We start from the raw sequence: 21833 nt of genomic DNA on the forward strand, positions 1-21833 counted from the left end.
CCTGTGCGATGCTACAGAAACAGCTCTGTGGGCACTTTTACCCTCATCACGATTCTGCACCTTCCACAAACTGCTGGGGCTGCCAGTGGGTTCTCAGCCAGCACTGGAGGCTGAACACAACTCATCCACAGTCTCACAGACGTGCTGTGTCATCCTGCATAGGGCACGCAAGTCACACTATTTTAAGCAGAGCGGTCTGGCAAACTGATTACTGTCAGCAGCTGAAATCAGCCGCCTGCAACCTGCTGCCCATCATGGGCAATATGATGTCGGCTCTGAGTCCGCCTACATCCCTGTGGTCATGGAAGTTCTAGGGCAGCCAAAGACAGCCATACCCCCAGCCTGCTTCTGGGAGCCTGAGCCAACCGCTTGGCAGTGCCACGTGCCCAGCAGGGCATGTCTGCCACCTCAGCACAGCAGAAGGCTCTCCTCATGGTGCCACCTGAAAAGCAGCTCTCCAGGCACTGTCATAAAGGCTCCAACTCAGTAAGACTGCAAATGGTCAATCCCTGGCAAGAGAAAGAGAAGACTGCTACGGCAACAGAAAGTGGGATGTGCGGCCCACGGCGTGTCAGTGCCCTCCTTCTTTTTTCTGTCTAGTAGGGAAGGAGGGGACTGAGACAGAGGAGGGAGAGCAGAGTGTCCTCTGGCAGTTCACATGGGGATGGTTCCAGTAGCAGTGTCTCATGAGTAATACTGCATCACACCAAAAAAATAAAGAAAAAAGCCCGTCTTCATCCTTGTATTTAAATTACGTTGTTTTAGGCACTATATTCTCAAGGAAAAACCCGAACACATCAGAAGGCCTGGAAATCCAACGTCGCCATCCACTTTGTGAACAAAGTGCATCTGCCACAGGTATTCTCCCCTGAGCACTCCTGTATATTCTTCTTTCCATGCTCCGATGGCACAAAATGCACATCACTGCACACTGGGATGCTGGTGTTGGGTGGCTGTCACCATGACACCTGAGGTCATGCCCTTTGCATACTCCTCTTATTTTGTAATATGGGGGTTGAATTCAGAACACCGACGAACCTGGGACCAGTGTGCTTGGGCAGCACGTGCACCACAGATGGGAGCTTCCTCCCAGAAGTTCTGTGAAGGCTGTAGAAGCTCTTAAGAAGATGGGATGCAGTAACAACAATCTCTGTGCGGTCCAGACTTTAAATGATCACTCAAGTTCCACACTGGGGATGCTGGGGGGTCCGTTCCTGCCCCATTATTTCACTGTTTTGCACATTCCTGGACCCTCTGTCCTTGATTTGCCTGTCCCAGGTAGCAGCAGCTCTTCAAACTCATTGCCCACAGGTGGGAAGTGCTGCTGTATGCCCACAGCCGCATTTCCCTGGCACTCACCCTGCTGTACAACAGCTGTTCCCAGCTTTTCCACTGCTACCACTGCTCTGTAAAAACCCAGCAGCCCCCTCTCCTCCACACTGACGTCCTGGGCTTTCAGGCTCCCCATTAAGGCAGCCACTGCCACTCTGCCTTCATTACCCCCACAGGCCCACAGTAGCAGCCCAGCAGCTGCCACACGCAGCTCCTGTGCCCCCCCGGCCCCACACGGCCTCGTGGCCCAGTGCTGGCAGGGCAGGCCGTGGTGCTACCCCAGCACTTGACAGGGAAAGGAAGGGAAGAACACACGGAGAATGGACAAGCCCTCCCGGGTAAGAAGCATGTCTTTCAGAGCAGCCTGGTCAAGTACCGGGCGCTAACAGGCCAGCATGTTTGTTGGGTTAAAATTCTGTTCCTGCGTGCAGCGACACACAGCTCAGCTACGGCCCACAGCAGTGGAGGCGCTCACAGCGAGAGCACGGAGCGGCCGCAGCGCTCTGTCCTCATCCACCCTCCTGCAGAGGAGGATGCAGAGGAGCTCCCCGTGCCCCACTCTGGAGCGCTGCCCTCTCGCACACCCCGTGCCTGCAGCCTGCTGCCCTCCCTGCGTGTCAGCGGGTGCCAGCAGCACACACCGAAGGAGGGCACGGCTCTGCTCCAGCAGCTCACAGCTGTGCACAGCTGACATTTACATGGACATCTGACGACAGACTCGCACAGACATTTGTAACGCTCACATGTTGCTGAGTATGTCCCAAAACAATTTTAAATGAAATACTGAAACGAGTACTGCAAATTTTCACTTTCTTGAAAAATCAAGCTCACACCAGAATAATTTCCAAAGAAGAGCTCTCCATTAAGTGGAATATGTCTCCAGTACCCATAAATGCACACACTCTCCTTTTGGATAGTATTATGCTTTAAATTAGTGTTGCATAAATACCGTTACCTTTTTTGGTGAAAAACTCCTTGGAATATTTCCCCAACATAGCGTATTTTCGAGGGATTTTTCCCAGCAGTTCAATGATCAAAGCTATGTGGTCTGCATTGGAGAACATTGCCAGCAAAACAGAAACATACAACAGTTTAATCAGTACGGTGCATGCACACACTAACACGGCCCGGTACAGACAGAAATAGATTGAGCCTGGCAAAAAGACACACGCGGCGCCCCGTGGTTGTTCGGAAAGATGCTTTCAGCAAAACCTCTTTCTCTGAACCACAGCTGAGTATCGGCTGCCACGAGCGAGTTCTGCTGCATACTTTAAGAGGTAGCCAACAGTTTTTTGTCAGGAGGTTTTGGTTTAAAAAAAGTACAATAAAAAATCAGTTTGCCACAGATTTCCGCATGTTTTGCTTTTCCAAACTGAATTATTGCTGCACGATTTCAGAAACCGCTCCTCAGCGGGACGTGCTACCAGCAGCAGCAGCAATTCCACTTCTGTCTGCATCACGGCACCTGCCAAAAAGAAGAGGTACTACCTCTGCGATTGAAGAATTCCCGAGAATATTTTCCAGATAGAGCAAAGTGCCTTGGGATATTGCCTAGCAGCTCTATGATGTGTGCTATGTGGTCTATGAGGGAGAGAAAAAAAAGGATACGGGAGTGGAAGGGGCAGGGAAAGGATGGGATAAAAAGAAGAGGAAAGAAACTGGAATTAGTAAAAAATCAGAAATAGTTTCAAATCAACAATGTTTGCAGCAAATCCATGCAGAGGTTTCCAGGATCAGCAGAGCTCTGGCATCATTAGTAGCACTTAGGAACAATGAATGATGCCCACGTTACCACTGCAAAGGGCACTTACAAGCAAACAAGCATGAGAATGGACAGGTATACAGATGGAAGCAGGAGTTAATTCTCATTTAAAAAAAATTAGTAGTCGTCTAATTCAGATAAAAATACACAATGTAAACATTATTCCAGTGCCAATCTTAGAAAATGCTACGGAGTTCAAATTCTATGCTTCTTTTCTAAACTAAGATGTTGTTATTCTCAGTCAAGTTTCCACACAAATGCAGTCTTACAAGAGGGGCAGTTTAATTCCTTCAGGCAGTTGCTAAGTAGATGAATATCTGCAGAAGGGACTTTTTGCCCACCCACTGCTACTGATGGAACTTACAACTAAAAAGAAAAAAATTGTATTTATGTTCTGAAAACAATGTGTTGCACAATTCACTCAACAACAAAAATTAAGCCCACTGTAAGCTTGCTAGAAATTTAAGAAGAAGGTGGAAATGTACAGAAACACACAGTATCTCAAAGGGTTCATACCTTCATCTCTGGAATAGTCTTCACCAGAATGTGGTTCGAACAAATAATCTCCAGTTGCTAGCTCAAATGCCTATAATATAACATAACATAACAGACATTTTAATGGGTATTTTGGAAATAAAGCTTTTAATCTTAAAACGTCAGCAATACATCGATCGGAACAAAGAGGGAACCAATGCTCCAAGCCAAAGGCCTGCAGTGGGACCTGAGGCTCTGCAAGGGCTACTCACCTGGGAACCACAGGTCCTGCCATGGAGAACAGCATGAACCTGGGCTCTGGAGGGAGCCCCACGCTCAGCACCAAGCACCCCAGCAGTGCAGCCCAACACTGTCTGCCTGCACAGCCAGGGCGAATGGAGGAGCTGGGCAAGGAGCGCGGGACCACGGCCTAGCCAGCATCCTGGGCCTTAGTTGTGTTAAATGCGAGCGACAGAGGTGAGACAGGTTCTTCTAAACAGAGGGGAAGGAGCTACGCTTGTACCTGAGGGCTAATTATCTGTCAGAGATAAAAATGCCAAGGACTGAAATACAAATGTCTGCACAGGAAATAAAATTCATTTCTAACTATAATTAATGACTTCAAATTATCAAACAGGGTAACCTTCCTTGTTGACTCTAAATCTACAACAGTTTCTAAAAACGTGTTTTTTATGAATCAGAAGTCATCAAAGTAAGTACTGCGATCGTGGGGTAAATAAAACACCAAGGCTCACACTGATGAAGGAAATCAGAACAGACCGATCCCTTTGGGTCCCTGCGGTGCTCCCATGGGATGCAAACCCTGCAACAGGTCAAGACAAAACCGATGGGCAGCGTTTCTACTTATGAGCAGAGTTTCTCCTTTCAGATGTAACGCGAATTAAAAGCCTCAAAGGAATAAAATACTGATGGGAGCCTGTACTCGTGTACAAACATGGACCTGATTTGTCAAGCGATTCTCTTTCTGCTCACCAACTACCCAGGCAGCCACAGGAATCTAATTCTTTCCAGGTGGTGTAAATACCAAGCTGCTTTCCATCTCCAAGACCAGCAAAACCATTCCAAAAATCAGACAGAGCTTGCTGGCACAGCTTTATAAGGGAATTTCACTTGGTCAGAACATTTACTATAAAATACTTGTTTCCTGAAAATATACACTTTTCTGTTCCAATCCATGATCTGGAGTTGTTGAATCACCTGTAAATTGAACCTACTTATGGGCACTTGACTTTTTCAAGCTGTGAACTGCAGAGTGATCCAAGTGGGCTACAGCCAGAACAATTCAGTGCCATCTCACACAGTGGTTGAGAAAGCAAAAATACCCTTTGCTGACATTTTTGTTGATCCTACAGATGTCTTTCATTTCTGAACACATTACCACTCACAAACAGTCATTCATATTTTTTCTTATTCTACTCCGAGTTCAAGATTGGGAGTTTTATTTTACAGCTTAAAAAAAATAAACTGAGAGACTTCATAAATTATTATCAGCTATTTAAACTGAAGACATTTTTAGGACAGCAAGGAGCTACACACAGTCAACCCAACACGGCCAACCCAACATTGTTACTCTCTCAAGATGAGACTGAGAAGCCACAAGTGCCCCCTCTGCAGCCAAGGGAAATACATCCATGTAAAAACCAGAGCTAACTTTCTCAGCACACATGCAGAAGGAGCTGATTTCTGAGGGCGTTAAGAAACTTCTCTCTCTTTAACACAGATTCCTAGAGAACAATGTAAATGTAGCTGAATTTAGTCACAAAGGTGAACTGCAAAGGAATACTGCTTCTGTCCCCAAAAATGAAGTATTAATAGCTCAAAATGTCTGCGTGGGATTAAAATGATTAAATTGGAAAAACTGTAAAAACCTTTCAGAGAGAAGCATAAGAAGCAAGCATTCCACAGCAGCACACAGAATTTTAGATCAGATGCTATTTAACGAGAGCTGCAAGCCCTCACAGATTTAGGATATTTATACCACTCTCCTGCTGAAGAGAAAATAAAGCTTTTCAAAATTGTGATGCTGTTCCCCTCTCTCTGTTGCTGTACAGCTTTGACTCCATGCCCGGGATGGGTGCAACCTCAGACATTTCAGTTTGTGACCCTCCTTACAGGCCTCTGCACCAAAACCATAACAACTCCTGAGTCAGACACGCAGGGACAGCCCAGAGACAGCCTTGCCCTCTGGGTGCTGCAATAAATACCTCCAACAACACTCCTAGCATTCGTGCAGGAAAACCCCTCACATCTGGAACCAGCGGGCAATAGGTTCCTAGAGCCCTGCAGGGCAACAGCCAGTTAACATACGATAGATGGCATTCCCAAGACTTCCTTTAAAGGACAATAAATCCTTGACTGAGGTTTTTACCATAAAGTAACCAAAACAGAGTCAGCATGAAAAGCATGTTGACAAGCAGGTAAACAGCTGAAAGGAAAACGAAACCTCTGGGTGATAACAGCCAGAGTTCCCCTTTTTAAGCTCATGTCCACAGTGGGTGCACCCAGCAGTGCGTGCAATCACTGATAAGTGCCACCCAAAGAGCAGCTGGGATTCAGGACCCTGCCTCTGGCAGAACTCAGGTGCTCTGTAGGCACTGAGCACTTTTCAGTACTTTACATCCAACGGCAGGTACAGAGAACCACCCAATTCATAACTGGGTGTCAATCTGTGATACAATCAGGACCCAGAGACCTGGCAGATGGTAAGAAGAGCTGAGGACGGCAGAGCACTCAGGGAATGCTGCAGGCTGAGCATGTGCAGTGCTGCAGTAACAAGCACATTACCAGCACAGGGCAGAAGGGATTATTCCCCTCTTCTCAGCACTCACACCCACATCTGGAGACCTGTGACCAGCCTGGGAACACCAGCACAGGAGAGAATCCAGAAAGATCAGGGGAAAACCTCTGAGATGGAAGGCAAACGGGGGATTTACTTGTACTCCATTTCCTGAAAGGCAATGATTGAAAAGAAAGGTACAGTGAAAGGACAACAGGGAATAGAAACAGGTGGCAATATGGGAAATTCCAACAGGACAGAAGGAAGAAGTCCTATGAAGAAACTGGTGGTGCACTGGGATGGGCTGCCTAGAAAGGCTGTGGAAATGCCACCTGGCCAGGTACGTGACACGCAATGGGATGAGGCTCTGAACAACCTGATGTAGCCTTGACATTCAGCATGGTTCAAGCAGGAGCCAAGCAGACCACTGAACCTCAGGAGGTCCCTTCCAAACACAATATGCCTATCATTTCTATGGTCCTGCAAATGCAAGCTAGCCGTACTAATGTAATTACTTTCCTTTTCAAAATATTCATTTTTTAATACTACGTTTTCTGACAAAAACTCAAAACTTTGAATTATCATCCTTTTTTTCTTAATGTTGACATTTACCTCAACAGAAATCAGCACTGCAACTATTATATGTAGATAACAAATGAGACAAAGCACACTTAACATATGGCACAAAAGCCCAAGGCAATCAGCCCTCCTTGCTGACTGCATTGGCAACTGCTACTCGCCACTTTTCTAAGGTTATCACGGGGAAACAGTCTAGACTGTTTCTCACCATCTGCAGATGGAGAACATTTCAGATAAATGGTCACCCTGCTGCTTTTGTAGGCTCTGGAGAGGCTGCCATTCCTTCCCTGCCATGTGGCTGTATATGAAGCCACCACAATACTGAATTGTTGGCACTGCTATCGTACATTATGGATCCGTGTCTAATCACACAATTGGAAATAGCTACATTTTCAGTGTATGACAGCTGTGTACTCAATCTGGTGATTGAAAATGGCTGCATGCCTCGGGAAAGAAGTCTGGGAGAGAACTAAAAGAATAATTCACTTGGCTTTCATCAGGCTCCCTGAATTCCTCTTATGAAGCCCCAGCTGAAAAAGGACAACAAACTACAGGCCAGGATTATGATTTCGTCAGACAAGATCCAGCTCTTGGACAGAGTTTCAGCCGAAATGAAGAGCTGTGAATGAGAAGACTTGCTGCTTTAAAAACAGGCTTAGATTTAAAAATGCTCTTCCACAGGTATGTGAGAGCATGGAAACAAAACAAAACAGAACAAAAAAAAAAGAGCAACAAGTGAGACAAGCACACCAGATAACAGTTTGCTCTCCCATGAACATCTTACTCTGAATATCCAGGCAGTGAAAAAATATAAAAGGGATTTTGCACGGTTGCTGCTTGGTAAGAAAGGCCAGACACACAAAACACAGACATGCAAGGGATGCTTAAATAGGAAATAGTTTTCTGTTCTTTGATAAAACTCCAGTCTCAGAATCATGCAAATGCTGAGTGGCTGCTCTGGAAACTCAGTTCCTTTGAAAAACCACTTTCTTCTGAATGTTTCAGGTTGTCCACCCACCACCTTCAAAGCAAAAGGGTGTACAGTGATTAATAACAGCATTTTGTACTGTATCTGCCTACTGAAAAATATGTGCATAGTGACTTGAAGCTTTTCTTATCTCTGGCATTTCTTGTTTTCCATGTTTCTGCTTCTGTGCAGACCGCACATGCCATCACGCCTACGGCACTGCGCTGCTCACACATCGTGGCTGCAGCGGTACTTGTGGCCCTGCGATGACACGGCTGATTCCTCCTGCTGACAACACAACACAAAGAGCAGGTAAGCACAGCTCTCTCCACGTCACAGGGCACGATACAAAGAATTAAGCAAGGGGCTGAACAACAAGCATTTACATGTAACATCACAAGCTTGCTTCATATCATGCTCTGCTCCTTCTTCCTTCTGTCCTCAGAGCTCTCTCATATGAATAGAATGGCTCACAAAAAAAACAACAAACCTGTAAGCTTGCTTGCCTGGTACCACAAGCTGTAATAGCATTCTCTCTTATTATGAAAGCTGTTTGCCTGCCCTCTTCTTCATCTCATCCTGGTAGTATTTCCTTTAATCATTTGTATTCTCTTTGGATAGAAAAAACAGCAAGTACAATTCTCTCCTTCTCTGACTTCCTGCCCATCTACAACTATGACCTATTAGCTGCTTCTCATTTTAAAAACAAGATATTTCAGGAACCACAACTCACCAGGAAGCCAGCTCAGACGTGTTTTAGAAACATATTGTCTTGTTAATGTTCTAGCTTGCGATACAGTCATCTCCCCGCAGCTAAAACAAGGCTGTACATAACGAGCAACAGAAGTCAGATGATGACACTCATCCTTTCAGGTGCTTTTCCTGCCTCCAGTCCAAATAAAAAAAAAATAAACAGTGGAATCACAGTGCTTGCAGTCGTTTCCAGGAGCAATACGAAGGGATGCCCTCAGCCAATGCTAGCTCCCTCATCCTGCCAGCAATTCTTGGCAGCAGCAGTGGAGTGCTCTGTTCCATGGCTTTTGAGATTCAGGAAATGCTAAATCATTCAGTGTCTCTCTTCAGTTTATGCTCTGCAGAAAGTGACCCTCTCAATAAAGCAAATGCAGAAATTCAGCCTGATCCAGGGGCAGTTTCAATTCAGCCAAAGGCACTCCTGGCTCCAGACCTCATCCTTTTTGGGGGGTGAAAATGAGAAATGTACTTCTTCCTTGTTGGCATAATTAAAATAGGATTTAGTACAGCGAGGGGACGCAGGATTTTGCAGAATATACTGTGAGGAGAGATTCCCAGTGTCTCACTTTGGATGAAAGCAGTTCTGCATCCCACGTAAGTAGGCCATGCTGGTGAAGAAGGGCACCATGCAATTTCCTTTGCAAAACGTGCTGATGTCCAGCACATGGCTGTAACAATCATTCAGGCCCAGTCCATCAAAGTGGAAAAAAAATTCCGTTACATTTTTATCATTTTTTGCTGAGCAGAGAACAAGTAACCAACTTGTCTGCCACAGCCCTGAAAACCCCACTGGCACCTAACTCCATTAGCTCCACAGCACATCACGCGTGCAGTGATTCTAAGCCTCCAAAGCTGCTCATCATCCTGCACTTTTCCCTTTTTCTTTTCTTAGGACTCTAAAATTCATATTAGCTGAGCAGAGGACTGGTACTGGCCTGAGAATACCTTCCTTCCTTCCTTCCCTAAATCAGGTTTCAAAATGTACTTTTCTTGTTTGGGGTACAAGAACTGGGCCGCGGTGAATCATCTAAATTTAGAAGATTCAGCCCACAGGCTGCAGGCTCACAGCGCTGCTTATTCACTGACATAACACCAAAAGAAAGGGAACTACAGGGTTTTTAGTGCTGAGTTATTTCTCCTTCTCTTACCTTGCTTCAGTTACATCATAAGGTATTCAGGTAGGTAGAGTCCTTACATGACTCTTCTTATGTAGATTTCCAGCACAATTAATCCCGATGACAATCTCTGACCATATTCACACTAAAGATAACACAAATGCTACAATTCCGCTCTCTCTTAGGATGCTGCACCAAAATCATGGAGTTGGTGGCTCAATGAAGCCAACCCATATGAGCAGAGCTCAGCCAAGGACAGCACTCCATGCAGACACAACGTACCATGTCCTAACAGCCAGATTAAGGGGGGCATTGTGAAAGAAGCTGTGCACACATAAACACAGACCCTTTGCATGCTCAGGGCACCGTAATTTGAGGCTTTTGTTAAAAACATCATCATCATCCTCATGCTTGTTACTAAAGAGCAAATAAAACCACTCAACAGATGGCATTAGAAAAAACAGAGTTTGCTGCAGAGTCTGTGGTACACCTCTGTGTTTGACAATAATTCTTTGTGCCTTAGGTACAAGTCAACACAGAAGCCAGTAGTTCTACTCGCATAATCAATGCTAATCCCAATGAAAGGGGTTGTTTCATTAACAAGCAAAAGGTAAGGAAAGACCTCAGGCTGAAATAAAGCATAAAGCACAAAATCAAGTTAAGACACCATGTGAAGCCTGGTCCCGATGCACTTCAGATAGTCCTTCACAAAATCTACAAACCAAGAGGAAAAGCTCGAGGTGTTTTCAACAGAGTATCCAACACGCTAATGAATATATAGCAGATGGCAAATCCCCTTCTATTCTGCAAGGCAAGCAGTCTTCATGCATGAGTTGTACTGGTGCAGTGCTCTGACCGCTCGGGAAGCAGCCCTTCCAGGAGGGTTTGGTAGCCGTGCTGTGGAATTTGAACAACCTGCCCATGGCTTTGAAGCAGGAAGTCTTCTGTCAAAAAGAGCTACGCAGACACAGGAGTGAGGAGCTCACCTGGATCGGTCTCTGTGAGGACAATGGTCAGAAATCTCTGATTTGAGGGTCCTGGATACGCAAACATCTATCAGACACATTACCATGCAATTCTGTCCTTGTGAGACAAAAATATTTTCAACTTTCTGTTCAGGCTCAGAGAACAACGATTCAGAGTTTTGAACAACTGTTTTAAAAGCCTAATGTCTCATCTTTGCTCAAATACTGTCTTACTTTGCGTTCACCTTACTTCATACACGCATATTAGGCACAGACTTCTGCAAGGTGTGTGTTAGCATTCAATAGATAAATTGAGACAAGAAAGCTTATTCAATATCAAAACCACTATGAGAACGAAGGACAGGATCTGTAATTGTATCACACCTCCCAGTGCAAAGCCAAATGTCATCCCTTCCGGACAAGCATTCAATACTATTCTGACAGGGAGGTATTATTAGAGGAATTACCCTGAATACAAGCTCAAATTCACAGCCTCTTGTTAACATATTGCTAGCCCTTAGCAACCCGCCCCTCCTCCCTTCTTTAAAGCAATTAAGGGAAAATACTGAATGCAGTTAGCACAGGGGTGAGTTGGCAGACATTATGTGTGCTCAGTGATATCATATTTCATATTTTTTATATATATATGTATACATATGAAGTAAAATAGGATGGATGCTTGCAGAGAATAAAATAACAGCAATACTGCTGAATCACTCATTTTACAGAGGACAGACATCAAAACTGTTCTTAATAACACTGGACCTGTCATATATGCAAAGCAAGAATTCAAGGAGGTGGAGAATCACCTTCCTCTCCACTGAACCTGTCTTAGCACAGCTCACAGAATACCTGAGCTGTATTTTCAGTCAGTCAGAGCAAAATAAACAACGCCTCCAGCTTCAGCAGACAGTCCCCTTTGAAAACATAGGTGTAAACACTACAGGATAAACTGGCATAAATATGGAAACGAGCAAAGAAACCTAGAAGGCTGTTTTCTGAATCACACCCAAGTACAACAAAGAATCCAAACCTGAGGAAGCAAGTGAGACTGTCATGGCATCACAGCGCTTCAGAACCTCAGTTCTTGGATGCTTTAGGGACTGGAGAGAATCAAATCACGACTTCCAAAAATGGCCTAGATAAGTTAATCAAGAGTTTGCGTTTCCACACCAGCCATGTTCCTCTGGCTTTTAATCTGTCAAAAACTCTCTGCAGAAAGACTATTAAGGTCTGCACAGTTAATACCGACCTCCCACGGTGCTTCCTCTGCTACAGGATGAGCACTTACACTGCCGTGACCCATTTCCTAACCACACAGGAATGAAAGCAGATCCTGAGGAGTTTCTAAACTGAATTTTTGAGGTGATCTTTATCTTTTACACGACTGCACTTGTACAGTGAAGACAACTGCATTCAACAGTTGTATGTCAGTGATGTAAGATTTCAGTATTTCTACTGTTTTTAAGGGCAAAAATACAATGTCTGTAGCCAAAGACAAAGAGAACTCCATGATTTCTGTCTCAAATGCTTTACTATATTTAAGCCTTACATATATATAAAAAAAAGCAGAATTATTTTTTTCCCATGAAAATAATGAAATTTCATTAATAATTATGAATCTGAATTAAGACACCATCAGTGGGAGGGATTCTTTAGGTTTTGGGTTCATTTTCTTGAGCTTAAAAAGGATTTGCATGAAGAAAGCAATAGAGCTTATGTAACATGAAAGTGAATGCAAATGGAAGGGGTAGGATGAGCCCAATATTTCCTTGCACGTTCTTCATCTCCCCTTATACCATACAGTGTTTTCAAAACCCATCTGGTTGCTACAAATACTTAAAATCAGGTAAAAGACCTTGCAGTATAAGAACTCATATATCATGTCACAGATCCCACCCTTCAGAAGCCATTTTCTCTATTTAAAAGGAACAAGAAAGTATTTTACAACTCCCACCGAGTATCATTAGCAGGATGTAGGATGAACCAGTGCAACCTTTAGGACTGCACAGTAATACAGAGCATTCAATACTGTAACAAGGTATCGAGTAGAATAGAACTTAGCAAAATATCAGATGTAAGGAATGAAAAGTTTCCATAGTACTCTTACAGTTAAATATGGGAAGAATAAATAAAGAATTCAGGATCAAAACTGGGGAAGACCTTCTATGCTTTGTTTTCAATGTAACAGCAAAATTCTGCATTCTGCCTCAAAACGGAAGAGTAAATTTAGAAATGGATGCTCTTCTCCATCTACTAAAACAAAAACTAGTGCTGAACTCCAGAGAATACATACTTGCAGATTTACTTATAGTTAGTTACTTCCAACACATGGCTTGCTGAGCTTATAACATCTGTAGGATTTTATGTTCCTTTCAGTCCTCCTCCTCTCTGAGTTCTGCAATTCTTTTCATCACCCACGCCTGCAAACTGTGTCTAGTATTTAAGTGTTCTCCTCATCACACACTTACTCGTTTCAGACATGTATTTGTAAAATATAATGACTTGAATAAGTTTTCACTTTTTAAATAGACAAAGGTACTTCTAAATGTACTTCCAAATCTATCTTTAATGAGAAAATGCATGCAGCTTACTTGTCCTGAAAGTGAGACTGCAAACAGAATCAACATTTCAGAAGGAGCAACAATTAGGCTTTCATTCTTCCTACACTCTGAAGCTTTTAAAAAATACATCACTTCAGTTTTACCATGTTAAAACAGATTGAACAGAACATTTCCACATATTTTTTTCCAATAGAATAAATTCCTTCCCTTCAAGAGTAGTCTAAAGCTGTGATCTGCAAACCTACCTGTTGAATGCTTCCACTGAAGTTGGCAAAATTTGAAGTATTTCAGGCTTTCATTACTTTATGCAAGGAAAAGGAAACAGGGCAGGATTGCATAGTCTAAGACTGGGACAAAATATGCAGTCATACAATTTCAATTAGATTCTGACATTTAAAATATACCCGTCTTTCCCTTCAAGCTTACATATTTTTAATTGCCAGTTTAAAATGCCTGAAATGAAAACTAGAACATTTCTCCAAAATACTTCCTGTTGATTAAAGGTGCTTAAAATACTGAAATAAAAGAGATCAATGATCAGGTGCTATCTGATAGTTTATAATTTATAGTATTACATTTGTGTCAAAATATCAGAACCATCCTCATCAGATTCCTTCCCTCAGAAAATGACTATTTTCAGGATTTTGTTCTTGAAAAATACTTATTGTATACATATTGTATAGTTCTTACCATACACGCTGTACTCCAGATATCAGCAGGTGTACTGTAACCTGCTCCTATTAAAACCTCTATGGATCTATATTGTCTTGTCTGGATGTCTTCTGTGAAGTGCTTATGCTAAAACAGAAAGAATCACATTAATGGCAAAAATGAGCAAGAAAGAGGCCTGTTCTAAATAGTGAAGACTAGAGAGTCGAATTGATGGAGTTACACTTACCACCCAGCAGGCATTTCCCAGGTCAGCAATTTTAACTCTAATTTTATCTGCATTTCTTGGGTCCAGTGGATTCACCAGTAAGTCAGCAGCACGAGTTTTTGCTAACACAAACAAAAAGCAGAAGAGTATTCAGAACATGCTACTCATTCTCCATAAGTGACTTTGTTGAACATTAGGAGAAATTAAAGCAACATAAACAGATTTCTTACCTTGATTTCTAAACATCCTCACAAATACCAAGCACATTGTTAACAACTGCCATATACCTATTATTAGAATATGTGGCTTAGTAGCTAAGTAAAAAATAAAGCATGTTCTATGACAAAAAATGCTAAAACTCAAACTCCACATGAAAGAAATTCTTTGAACAGTTTGGTTGAGAAAACGAATCCGTCACTTCCATTCTTGGTTAAGGTACATGAAGTTTGGCTGCTGTTGTTGTTGTTTTTCGATCTGCCCTGCTGGATAAGGAATGATCAAACGTGGCTGATTTCAGAGCCTGGGAGACTGTTACCATTTCACAGATAATTCACCTTTGAATCAAAGTTCTCTGAAGGATCTATTTGCACTGAACGTGACTCAAAGTAAAATTGCAAAACTGCGATGCAATTAATCCAGCAATCCTTATATTCTCCTGGCACAGTGCAGATTCCAACATACAATGCTTGAGGACTCCTGCTTCTTTTTTTTTTTTTTTGTATTTTTACATACCACCTGCTGACTCCTAATACGTGTGGGAAAGAAAGCAGGTTGTCTTAAATGTGGAAGAACCAAGTATCACAAGTAAGACAAAGCAGAGGAACCATCACTTTCTTCATCTCAAAGCTACAAAAGCTCAACCAGAAACTGATGGTGAGACACGAAAGAGATGCCAGATCTGAAAGGCATCTGGGAATCCAATGGGGATATAATGATCAGTTAAACTTGCATAAGTAAATTACAAGAAGAAAATGCATTACATATGAGACAAGGAGGAAAAAGAGAAGAAGTCTAGCGGTATGAGTTAGGAATGACTGAAATGAGATTCAGATCTTGAACCACTGGGACAGCAAGTGCAAATGGGCAATCACTAAATAATGTCCATCTGGAAAAGAAAATGGCAGAGCTTACCAGGGAAGAAAAGAAAGCACTAAATGGCAGAAGGTACAACAGGCAGTGACCTCAACAAAACAGTCCTCTAAAAGAGCTGCAATTGAGCGCAAGACTCGAGTTTAAAAAAAGCACCAAAACAGAGCATAAAAGTAAAACACACTGAGAGAGCATTAAAGCTGCATTCCAGCCCTGAAAAGACAGGAACTACTTAAAGTCTTCCCTTAAGACCAAGCAGCATAGCACGGTCTAATTTTTTGAAACACAAACCCATGCTTTATTCATAAAATAACAAGAGTCAGTTCAGTAGCCTTGCTATTGCTGAAATAAATCCTTCCCATACATCTTGTTGAAGGTGAAGGACTGCAGTAAATCAAGCAGGAGAATGAAGAGGGAAAAAAAGGCCTCATTAGTAAGGCATCTGAAAATAACATTAGAAAGGATTTTGCAACCTCCCATTAACACAGGGAACAGGCAAAGGTTAACAGGCAAGTGCCTACATCCTTGTGTTTTTCTCATGAACTCAGTGAGTTTATGTCCTGTATTTTCTGAGAGATGAATGAGACACCTCGGATTCTGATTTTGACAAATACTGATAATTCACAACTGACTGTGAAGTCAAAAAAGCTGTACTTCTTAGCAAGTACTCTTAAAAAGCATCCTATGGTACTAAACCTGAGGGCAAACTTAGTGAGCATTTCTAATTTTCACTTCTAAGTGCCCTAGTTCTGTAAAACTGAGAAATAACACCTCCTCTTCTCACAGTCACACCATGACAATATACTTAGTAAACATTCAAACACTAGAATGAGGAGGAAAGTCATGATGAAATTAATAAATCTGTCCCTAGGAGCGTTTGGTCACACACAGTATACACTTGAGAAAGAATTAAATAAAGGTAAAAACTTGACAAAAAGTAGTTGCTCACCCACTGAATGCAGATCAGCCAGTACACTAGTGAGACCATATTACATAAGAATGTACAGCAATGACTATATGGAGACAAGCAAAGGAAGTCTGCATCCATACATGAAAAGAGCACTAAAGATAAAATGGAAAAAGTAGCACCACTTGAATACTGAATGGCCTGCAACTGACATACCTTTCTTCATTCTAATTTAGCTTAATGGGCTGTGGGCACAGCGCTGAGCTGCTGGAGTTCAAGGAGCATTTGGACACTGCTCTCAGACAAACACAGGGTTTGAATTTTGGGCGGTGCTGCGTGGAGCCAGGAGCTGGACTCCATAATCCCTGCAGGACCCTTCCCTTGGGATATTCTATGGATATATGATTCTAAGAGGCTACAAAGCATTAAGAAGCCACTGTTTACGGGAGAACAGAATATAAGAAGATGGACTGGAAGACTTATTAGCTTGAATCTTGACATCTTGCAGAAATTCCGCTCTACTCAATTGTATTTTATTGCATATTTCCTGTCTATTTGCAGATTACCTTCTATAGATTCTATAATAAACTGTGTGAAACACTCTTCAAAGCTCTAAAAATGAGGAAATACACTCTACTGTATTTTTCAATACAGCTGTGTTTAAATCCAGTAACTTCATCCAGGACGACATTCACGCAGGCTCTCTGATTTTCTCTTGAACCACCTCATTTTCTTCTGTTTGCTTACAGATTTAGTCTTTCAATATTTTCCCTATTGAAGCTGAAACTCATGCATTTATACTTTAGCCAATGACACCATAAATAAAACCTATGGGAGCTATTTAATTCAATGGCAAAAATCCTGACGTTAAAAGGAAGCCAGGTTAAACAATCTCACAACACCTCTGGCCTTAAGTGTATGTGAATAAAGCATACTTTCATATATCACCTTCTTTCTCTCTTTCCTGTGTAGATGACCTGTTAATGCAAATATTTTATAACAGTAATTTATTTAATACACTTTAAAACAAGTTCTAAAGCATAAAAAAAAAACAGTTTTACTTTCCTCTTAAAGTTTAAGACGGTAGATTTATTTTAACAGAACAAGGTAGCTTTTGTTTTGTGTTCCAAGCTGCATTGATCAAACTCTTAGGCTGGAATGCATGAAGAGGCATCCAATTTACTTAGAGCATGCTTTGACTGCCTTTAAGGACATTATTACAATTGTCTCTTAACATAACCTATTCTATTCTACTCATTTGATCCTCTCTCCTTTTATTTTTTTTAATGTAATCAATGCCCATGGTACTAGCAAAAGACTCGCATCGATTCAAACAATTCTTTATCTTACATTTTGTGAAGTCATTAAAAACGAACACATGTGCTCCTCCTTGAAACTTGGTTATAGGAGGTCAATGTTAACCAGAACGTTTTGGGACCAAAGTAACCCAAAAGTCTCCTGTTCATTTCTAGACATCAGCTTTGCTTTTTTTCTATAACTCTTCAAAGATAAAACAGCAAATTTTAAATAATCATGACTGAGATTTTGCATTCAGATGATGTAATAGTCAATGAGTAAAATGTTCACTGCAGGCAAAGCCAAGATTAAATCAGTGAGCAATGAAAAAAGTGGTTCTCAGTCCTGAGTTGCAGCTGTGACCCTCTCCTACTATGACTAATCTGACCTCATATCCCATTTTATGCCCAAGTCTGGGCAGCGCCTAGGAAAGCAAGGATTTGGGAGCAATCTGCACACTGCAGAGGAGCAGTCTTTAGAGGCTGGCACGTGGGCACCGTTTTTACAGTAGGCACCCTTCATAGTCAAGCAGGGAGCAGGCCAGAACATAAGCAGGTTTGGCACTAACTCAGAAAGTGAAAATATTTAAAACTTCAGCTAAAAGTGAAGTAAAGGCAACATCACAGAATTCTAGTTCTACTTCTCAAAGTAAAGGAAATGGTGCAATAGAATCCTCCTCTATTACCGAAATGCTACTGAAAAATGCATGTGACAGCCTACTCAAAAGACTTGGAACTGAATTTTCAAGTGAAAAAAAACCATGGCATTTGCATACAAACATCACTGAACAAAGATAAAACATACATAAGGTTTAATTCCAGTACTCATTCTACAGTAAGGCATCACCTACAACTCTGAGAGACTTCAGGCATGGATGGCACATGCCAGCAAGAGTAATACTTACTTTTTGGCAAATCCCCAGTGCTTGAAGCTGAAACCGTTCTGCTCCTGTCATAAGATGGGCTGCTTTCCTCTCTTTCTGTTACAGTTGATCCTTCAGAAACAGCAGAACCACAAGCTACAGACTCTAGAGCCCCAGAGAACACTGAAGCTGAAAATTCAGAGAACTGCGACTCAGGAATTTTATGACGTCCATTTGGCAATTCACCATTAAACTGTTCATAAGAGCTGCTATAAGAGTAATCACTTTTTGCATTTGGCTCATCGAGATTATATTCTTCTGCATTTGGACATTCTTCCTCTTCGTCATCTTCATCTTCGATCTGTTGTTCCAATAGAAATGGGCCATTCACAATATGGCCATTTGTTTTAGGTGATTCTATCCACTTAGGGTCTGTAGGGTCATTGCTGACAAGTTCCTGCTCAACATCATCATCTTTTTCAGTGTTTTCTTTCTCTGTGTCTTCTTTTTCATCCTGATCTTCTGTTTCACCTGAAAAATTTTAACAAGCAACATATTAGATCACACATCAACATACCATCTCAAAACCAAACATTCACAAATGAACTCTTCAGTAAGTACTTGACTTCCAACACAGCGCAGAAGGAACATTCAGAGACTTTAAAATCTAAGTTAGGGTAAGAAAGGGGACTAACAGGGTTGTTGGAAGAAAAAAAATAGCAACGGAAAGTGGTTCAGGATAGTGTAACTGAGGAAACAATGCAAGAGAAGAATGTTATGCATGAAATCTATAAACAGTTTTGAAAGCAAGAGCTACAAATCCTTAACTCAGTCAATGTCAAACAGGGATTCACCATAGAGATAGGAATATTTATAGCTTGAGTAGAACAAAAACACGCATAAAAATTCCATCAAAACTGAGATAGTTTATAAGAAAGCAACAGAAACAAGAAAGGAGTTGGACCTTAACAACTATGCTCCGAACCACCTAAGTTAAAAAAGAATTTTAACACAAAATGTTGTGAGTAAGCTGCAACTACTTTCCCTTCTGAAACAGTAGTTCAAGGTCAATAAAAGCAGATGACACTAACCATCATCATTTCCAGTTTCTTCATCTACGACCTCTTCGAGATCAGCTGTTTTTAGTTTCACCTCTGGGTGGTACTCATCTTCTTGTTCATTTGATGGTACAGCTGAGGTTACATTTTCTTCTATTTTTTTCCTTTCGGCTTCTCGCTCCAGTTCTTCTATTTCCTGCAGGCGTTTTTCTAACAGCTCTGCTTGCCTCTTCTGTTTTTTCTTCATTTTTTTCTTTTTGTTTTTGGATATTTTCCCAACCTGAAATAGTAATAAAAACAAACCAAACAAAACCCTGAACAATTCTCCTCAAGGCATCTTACACCAAAAGCATGCAGTATGGCTCTTTTTTATTTGGAAGTACTGGGTAGTAATTAATATAGTAAATAGACTGTTGATTCTACTTTACTTCAAATGAAGTACAACCTCGGGTTATGTGTATCAAATGAAACTATAAAATCTTAGATGCTCGTATATGCTTTTGCATTGCTGTGTATTAGACCCAAGAACAAAATACAACTGAGATGACACTATAAAATTCCTATAACCTAAACCAGAACAGTAATTTTAATCTAGATCAGCAGACGATACTATTGTATGTGGAAGATGTTCTGCTATCATACCTATTTATCTGCATATAGACTATATACACCAATTCTCTCTCTGTACCATGCAGGTAAGGCTCATCAAAAATATGCTGAGAAAAATTGCATAAGAAATTCAAAAAGACTGAAAATACTAAAGAATTTGAAATAAGTCCTTTGCTGTTCAGTTATTTCCCTGTGAAAAGAAAGCAGTTTCATTATTTTTGGTCCAAAACATATGATTCACAAAGAACAGATGGTGATCATTAAACATTTTGCATTTTATATAACATAAGGATTAAAAAATCCAGGTCTAACAACAAAGGAAAAAAAAAAAAACCAGATTCTTGCTAAGGCTGAAACAATTTATTATATTTTAATTGAATTCTGACTTCTAATTTTACTAGTAGGTAAATTAGCTTAATCCAATCTTCATTCATTGTACAGATACCACAATAATACCATAATAAATATCCTCAAACAGTTCAAAAATGAAGTGCAATAAACAATGAGAAACATTCTTTTCTCAAAGGTTTGTCCATAAACGCCATCACCTTCAAAACAAGTTACATGACAATCAAAACCAGACAGTTAATTCTAACTTCCATTCATGTTGTATGCATACTTAAACTATATACAGATTCTGAATGCAGAAAGTAGGTTCAGCCTTAGTAGGTTCAACTACTAAACAGCTCTGCTATCAGAGGTTCTTCTACTAGCAAATGGCAAAAAGATATTTAAGACCTCATGAAAAAAACCTACCTTTTCAGAGCTTGCTGATTAAGGCACTGAACTTCTGCAGCTATCTGCAATGCATGATATTTGGTGCATGCATGCATTCCCATCAGGATAAAAATGAACGGATAATTCCATGAGAGATTACAGTGGCCATGCTTAACTTTCTTTGGTATAGCTACAGTATTTCTAAGAGAACTTCCATCAGAAATTCTCTTAGAATTTGCATTAAAACTGGTGTTTAAAACTGGTCAGGCCAAAGACATTGAAAGAAAAATGTTCTTTGAAACATAAAAGTGTCATTCAAAGGAAGCTTTAAAAAAGTATTAATACTACTAACAGTCTAATAATTACAAATACCTCCAGAAACACAGGAAGTAAGATAGTTGATCTGAATTATATAACAATACTTACAGGCTTTTGCTGTGGAGCTGTACTCACTGCAAAGAAAAAAAAAAAAGTCAATATACATTTTTGCAGGAATAACTACAAGTGATAAAGCAATGATTTAAAATCTTATTTTCAACCAGCATTTTAACTCTTCACAAATGCCTCCTGTCTGAAATCATACAGTGTCTCCATTAGACTGTCTGGAATTAGAAGGATTTATCATTAATTTCTGTTCTCTCTGTTGTGGCCAGTGGAGAGTTGATCAAATTCAGATAGAGGACTCCAAAACAGTCGTGAGTAGACAGAAAACTTCAACTGACTTCAGAGATGTCACAGATGAAATGCATGCAGTCAGCTGACTGATCAGAGGCAGGCAGATTTTAAATAGTTCAGGCAGTATCAACGCAGGTGACTGTTGTGTTGGACTGAGCAGAAAAGTCAGATATTCACGCTTCCTTTTGAAGTGGAGTACTCTGATAGGACTGCAAGCATGAAGAATTGCCTATGGCAAACAGCACTACACCAGGGAAAGCATCTCCAGCATGCACCCCTTCCTACGCATGTCCCAGACAGACACCATCAATGATTGCTGCAATTACAAGTCACTGTGAAAATGCACAGAACAGTAACAACAACAACAAAATGCCACACATAGAAACACCATCACCATCACCACCACCACAGGTGCAGAAAACTGCATTTGTGTCC

At 41.3% G+C, this 21833-nt stretch overlaps 1 protein-coding gene across 5 annotated transcripts in view; it reads right to left on the reverse strand.

Annotated features, from left to right (window-relative positions):
• SRPK2 (SRSF protein kinase 2) overlaps nt 1–21833 on the reverse strand; it is a 134115-nt gene that overhangs the window by 4496 nt on the left and 107786 nt on the right. For 2 of the 5 annotated variants that reach the window (XM_048942491.1, XM_048942509.1), the window contains 7 exons: nt 21150–21175; nt 19431–19677; nt 18382–18870; nt 14207–14307; nt 13999–14106; nt 3611–3680; nt 2288–2380 (listed from right to left, as the gene is read on the reverse strand). In XM_048942491.1, the coding sequence (XP_048798448.1) occupies nt 2288–2380; nt 3611–3680; nt 13999–14106; nt 14207–14307; nt 18382–18870; nt 19431–19677; nt 21150–21175 (1134 nt within the window). The other 3 variants (XM_048942521.1, XM_048942499.1, XM_048942512.1) reach the window with 3 other exon arrangements.

This window comes from Lagopus muta, chromosome 1, assembly GCF_023343835.1.
Source record: "Lagopus muta isolate bLagMut1 chromosome 1, bLagMut1 primary, whole genome shotgun sequence".
Taxonomy (NCBI): Eukaryota; Metazoa; Chordata; class Aves; order Galliformes; family Phasianidae; genus Lagopus; species Lagopus muta.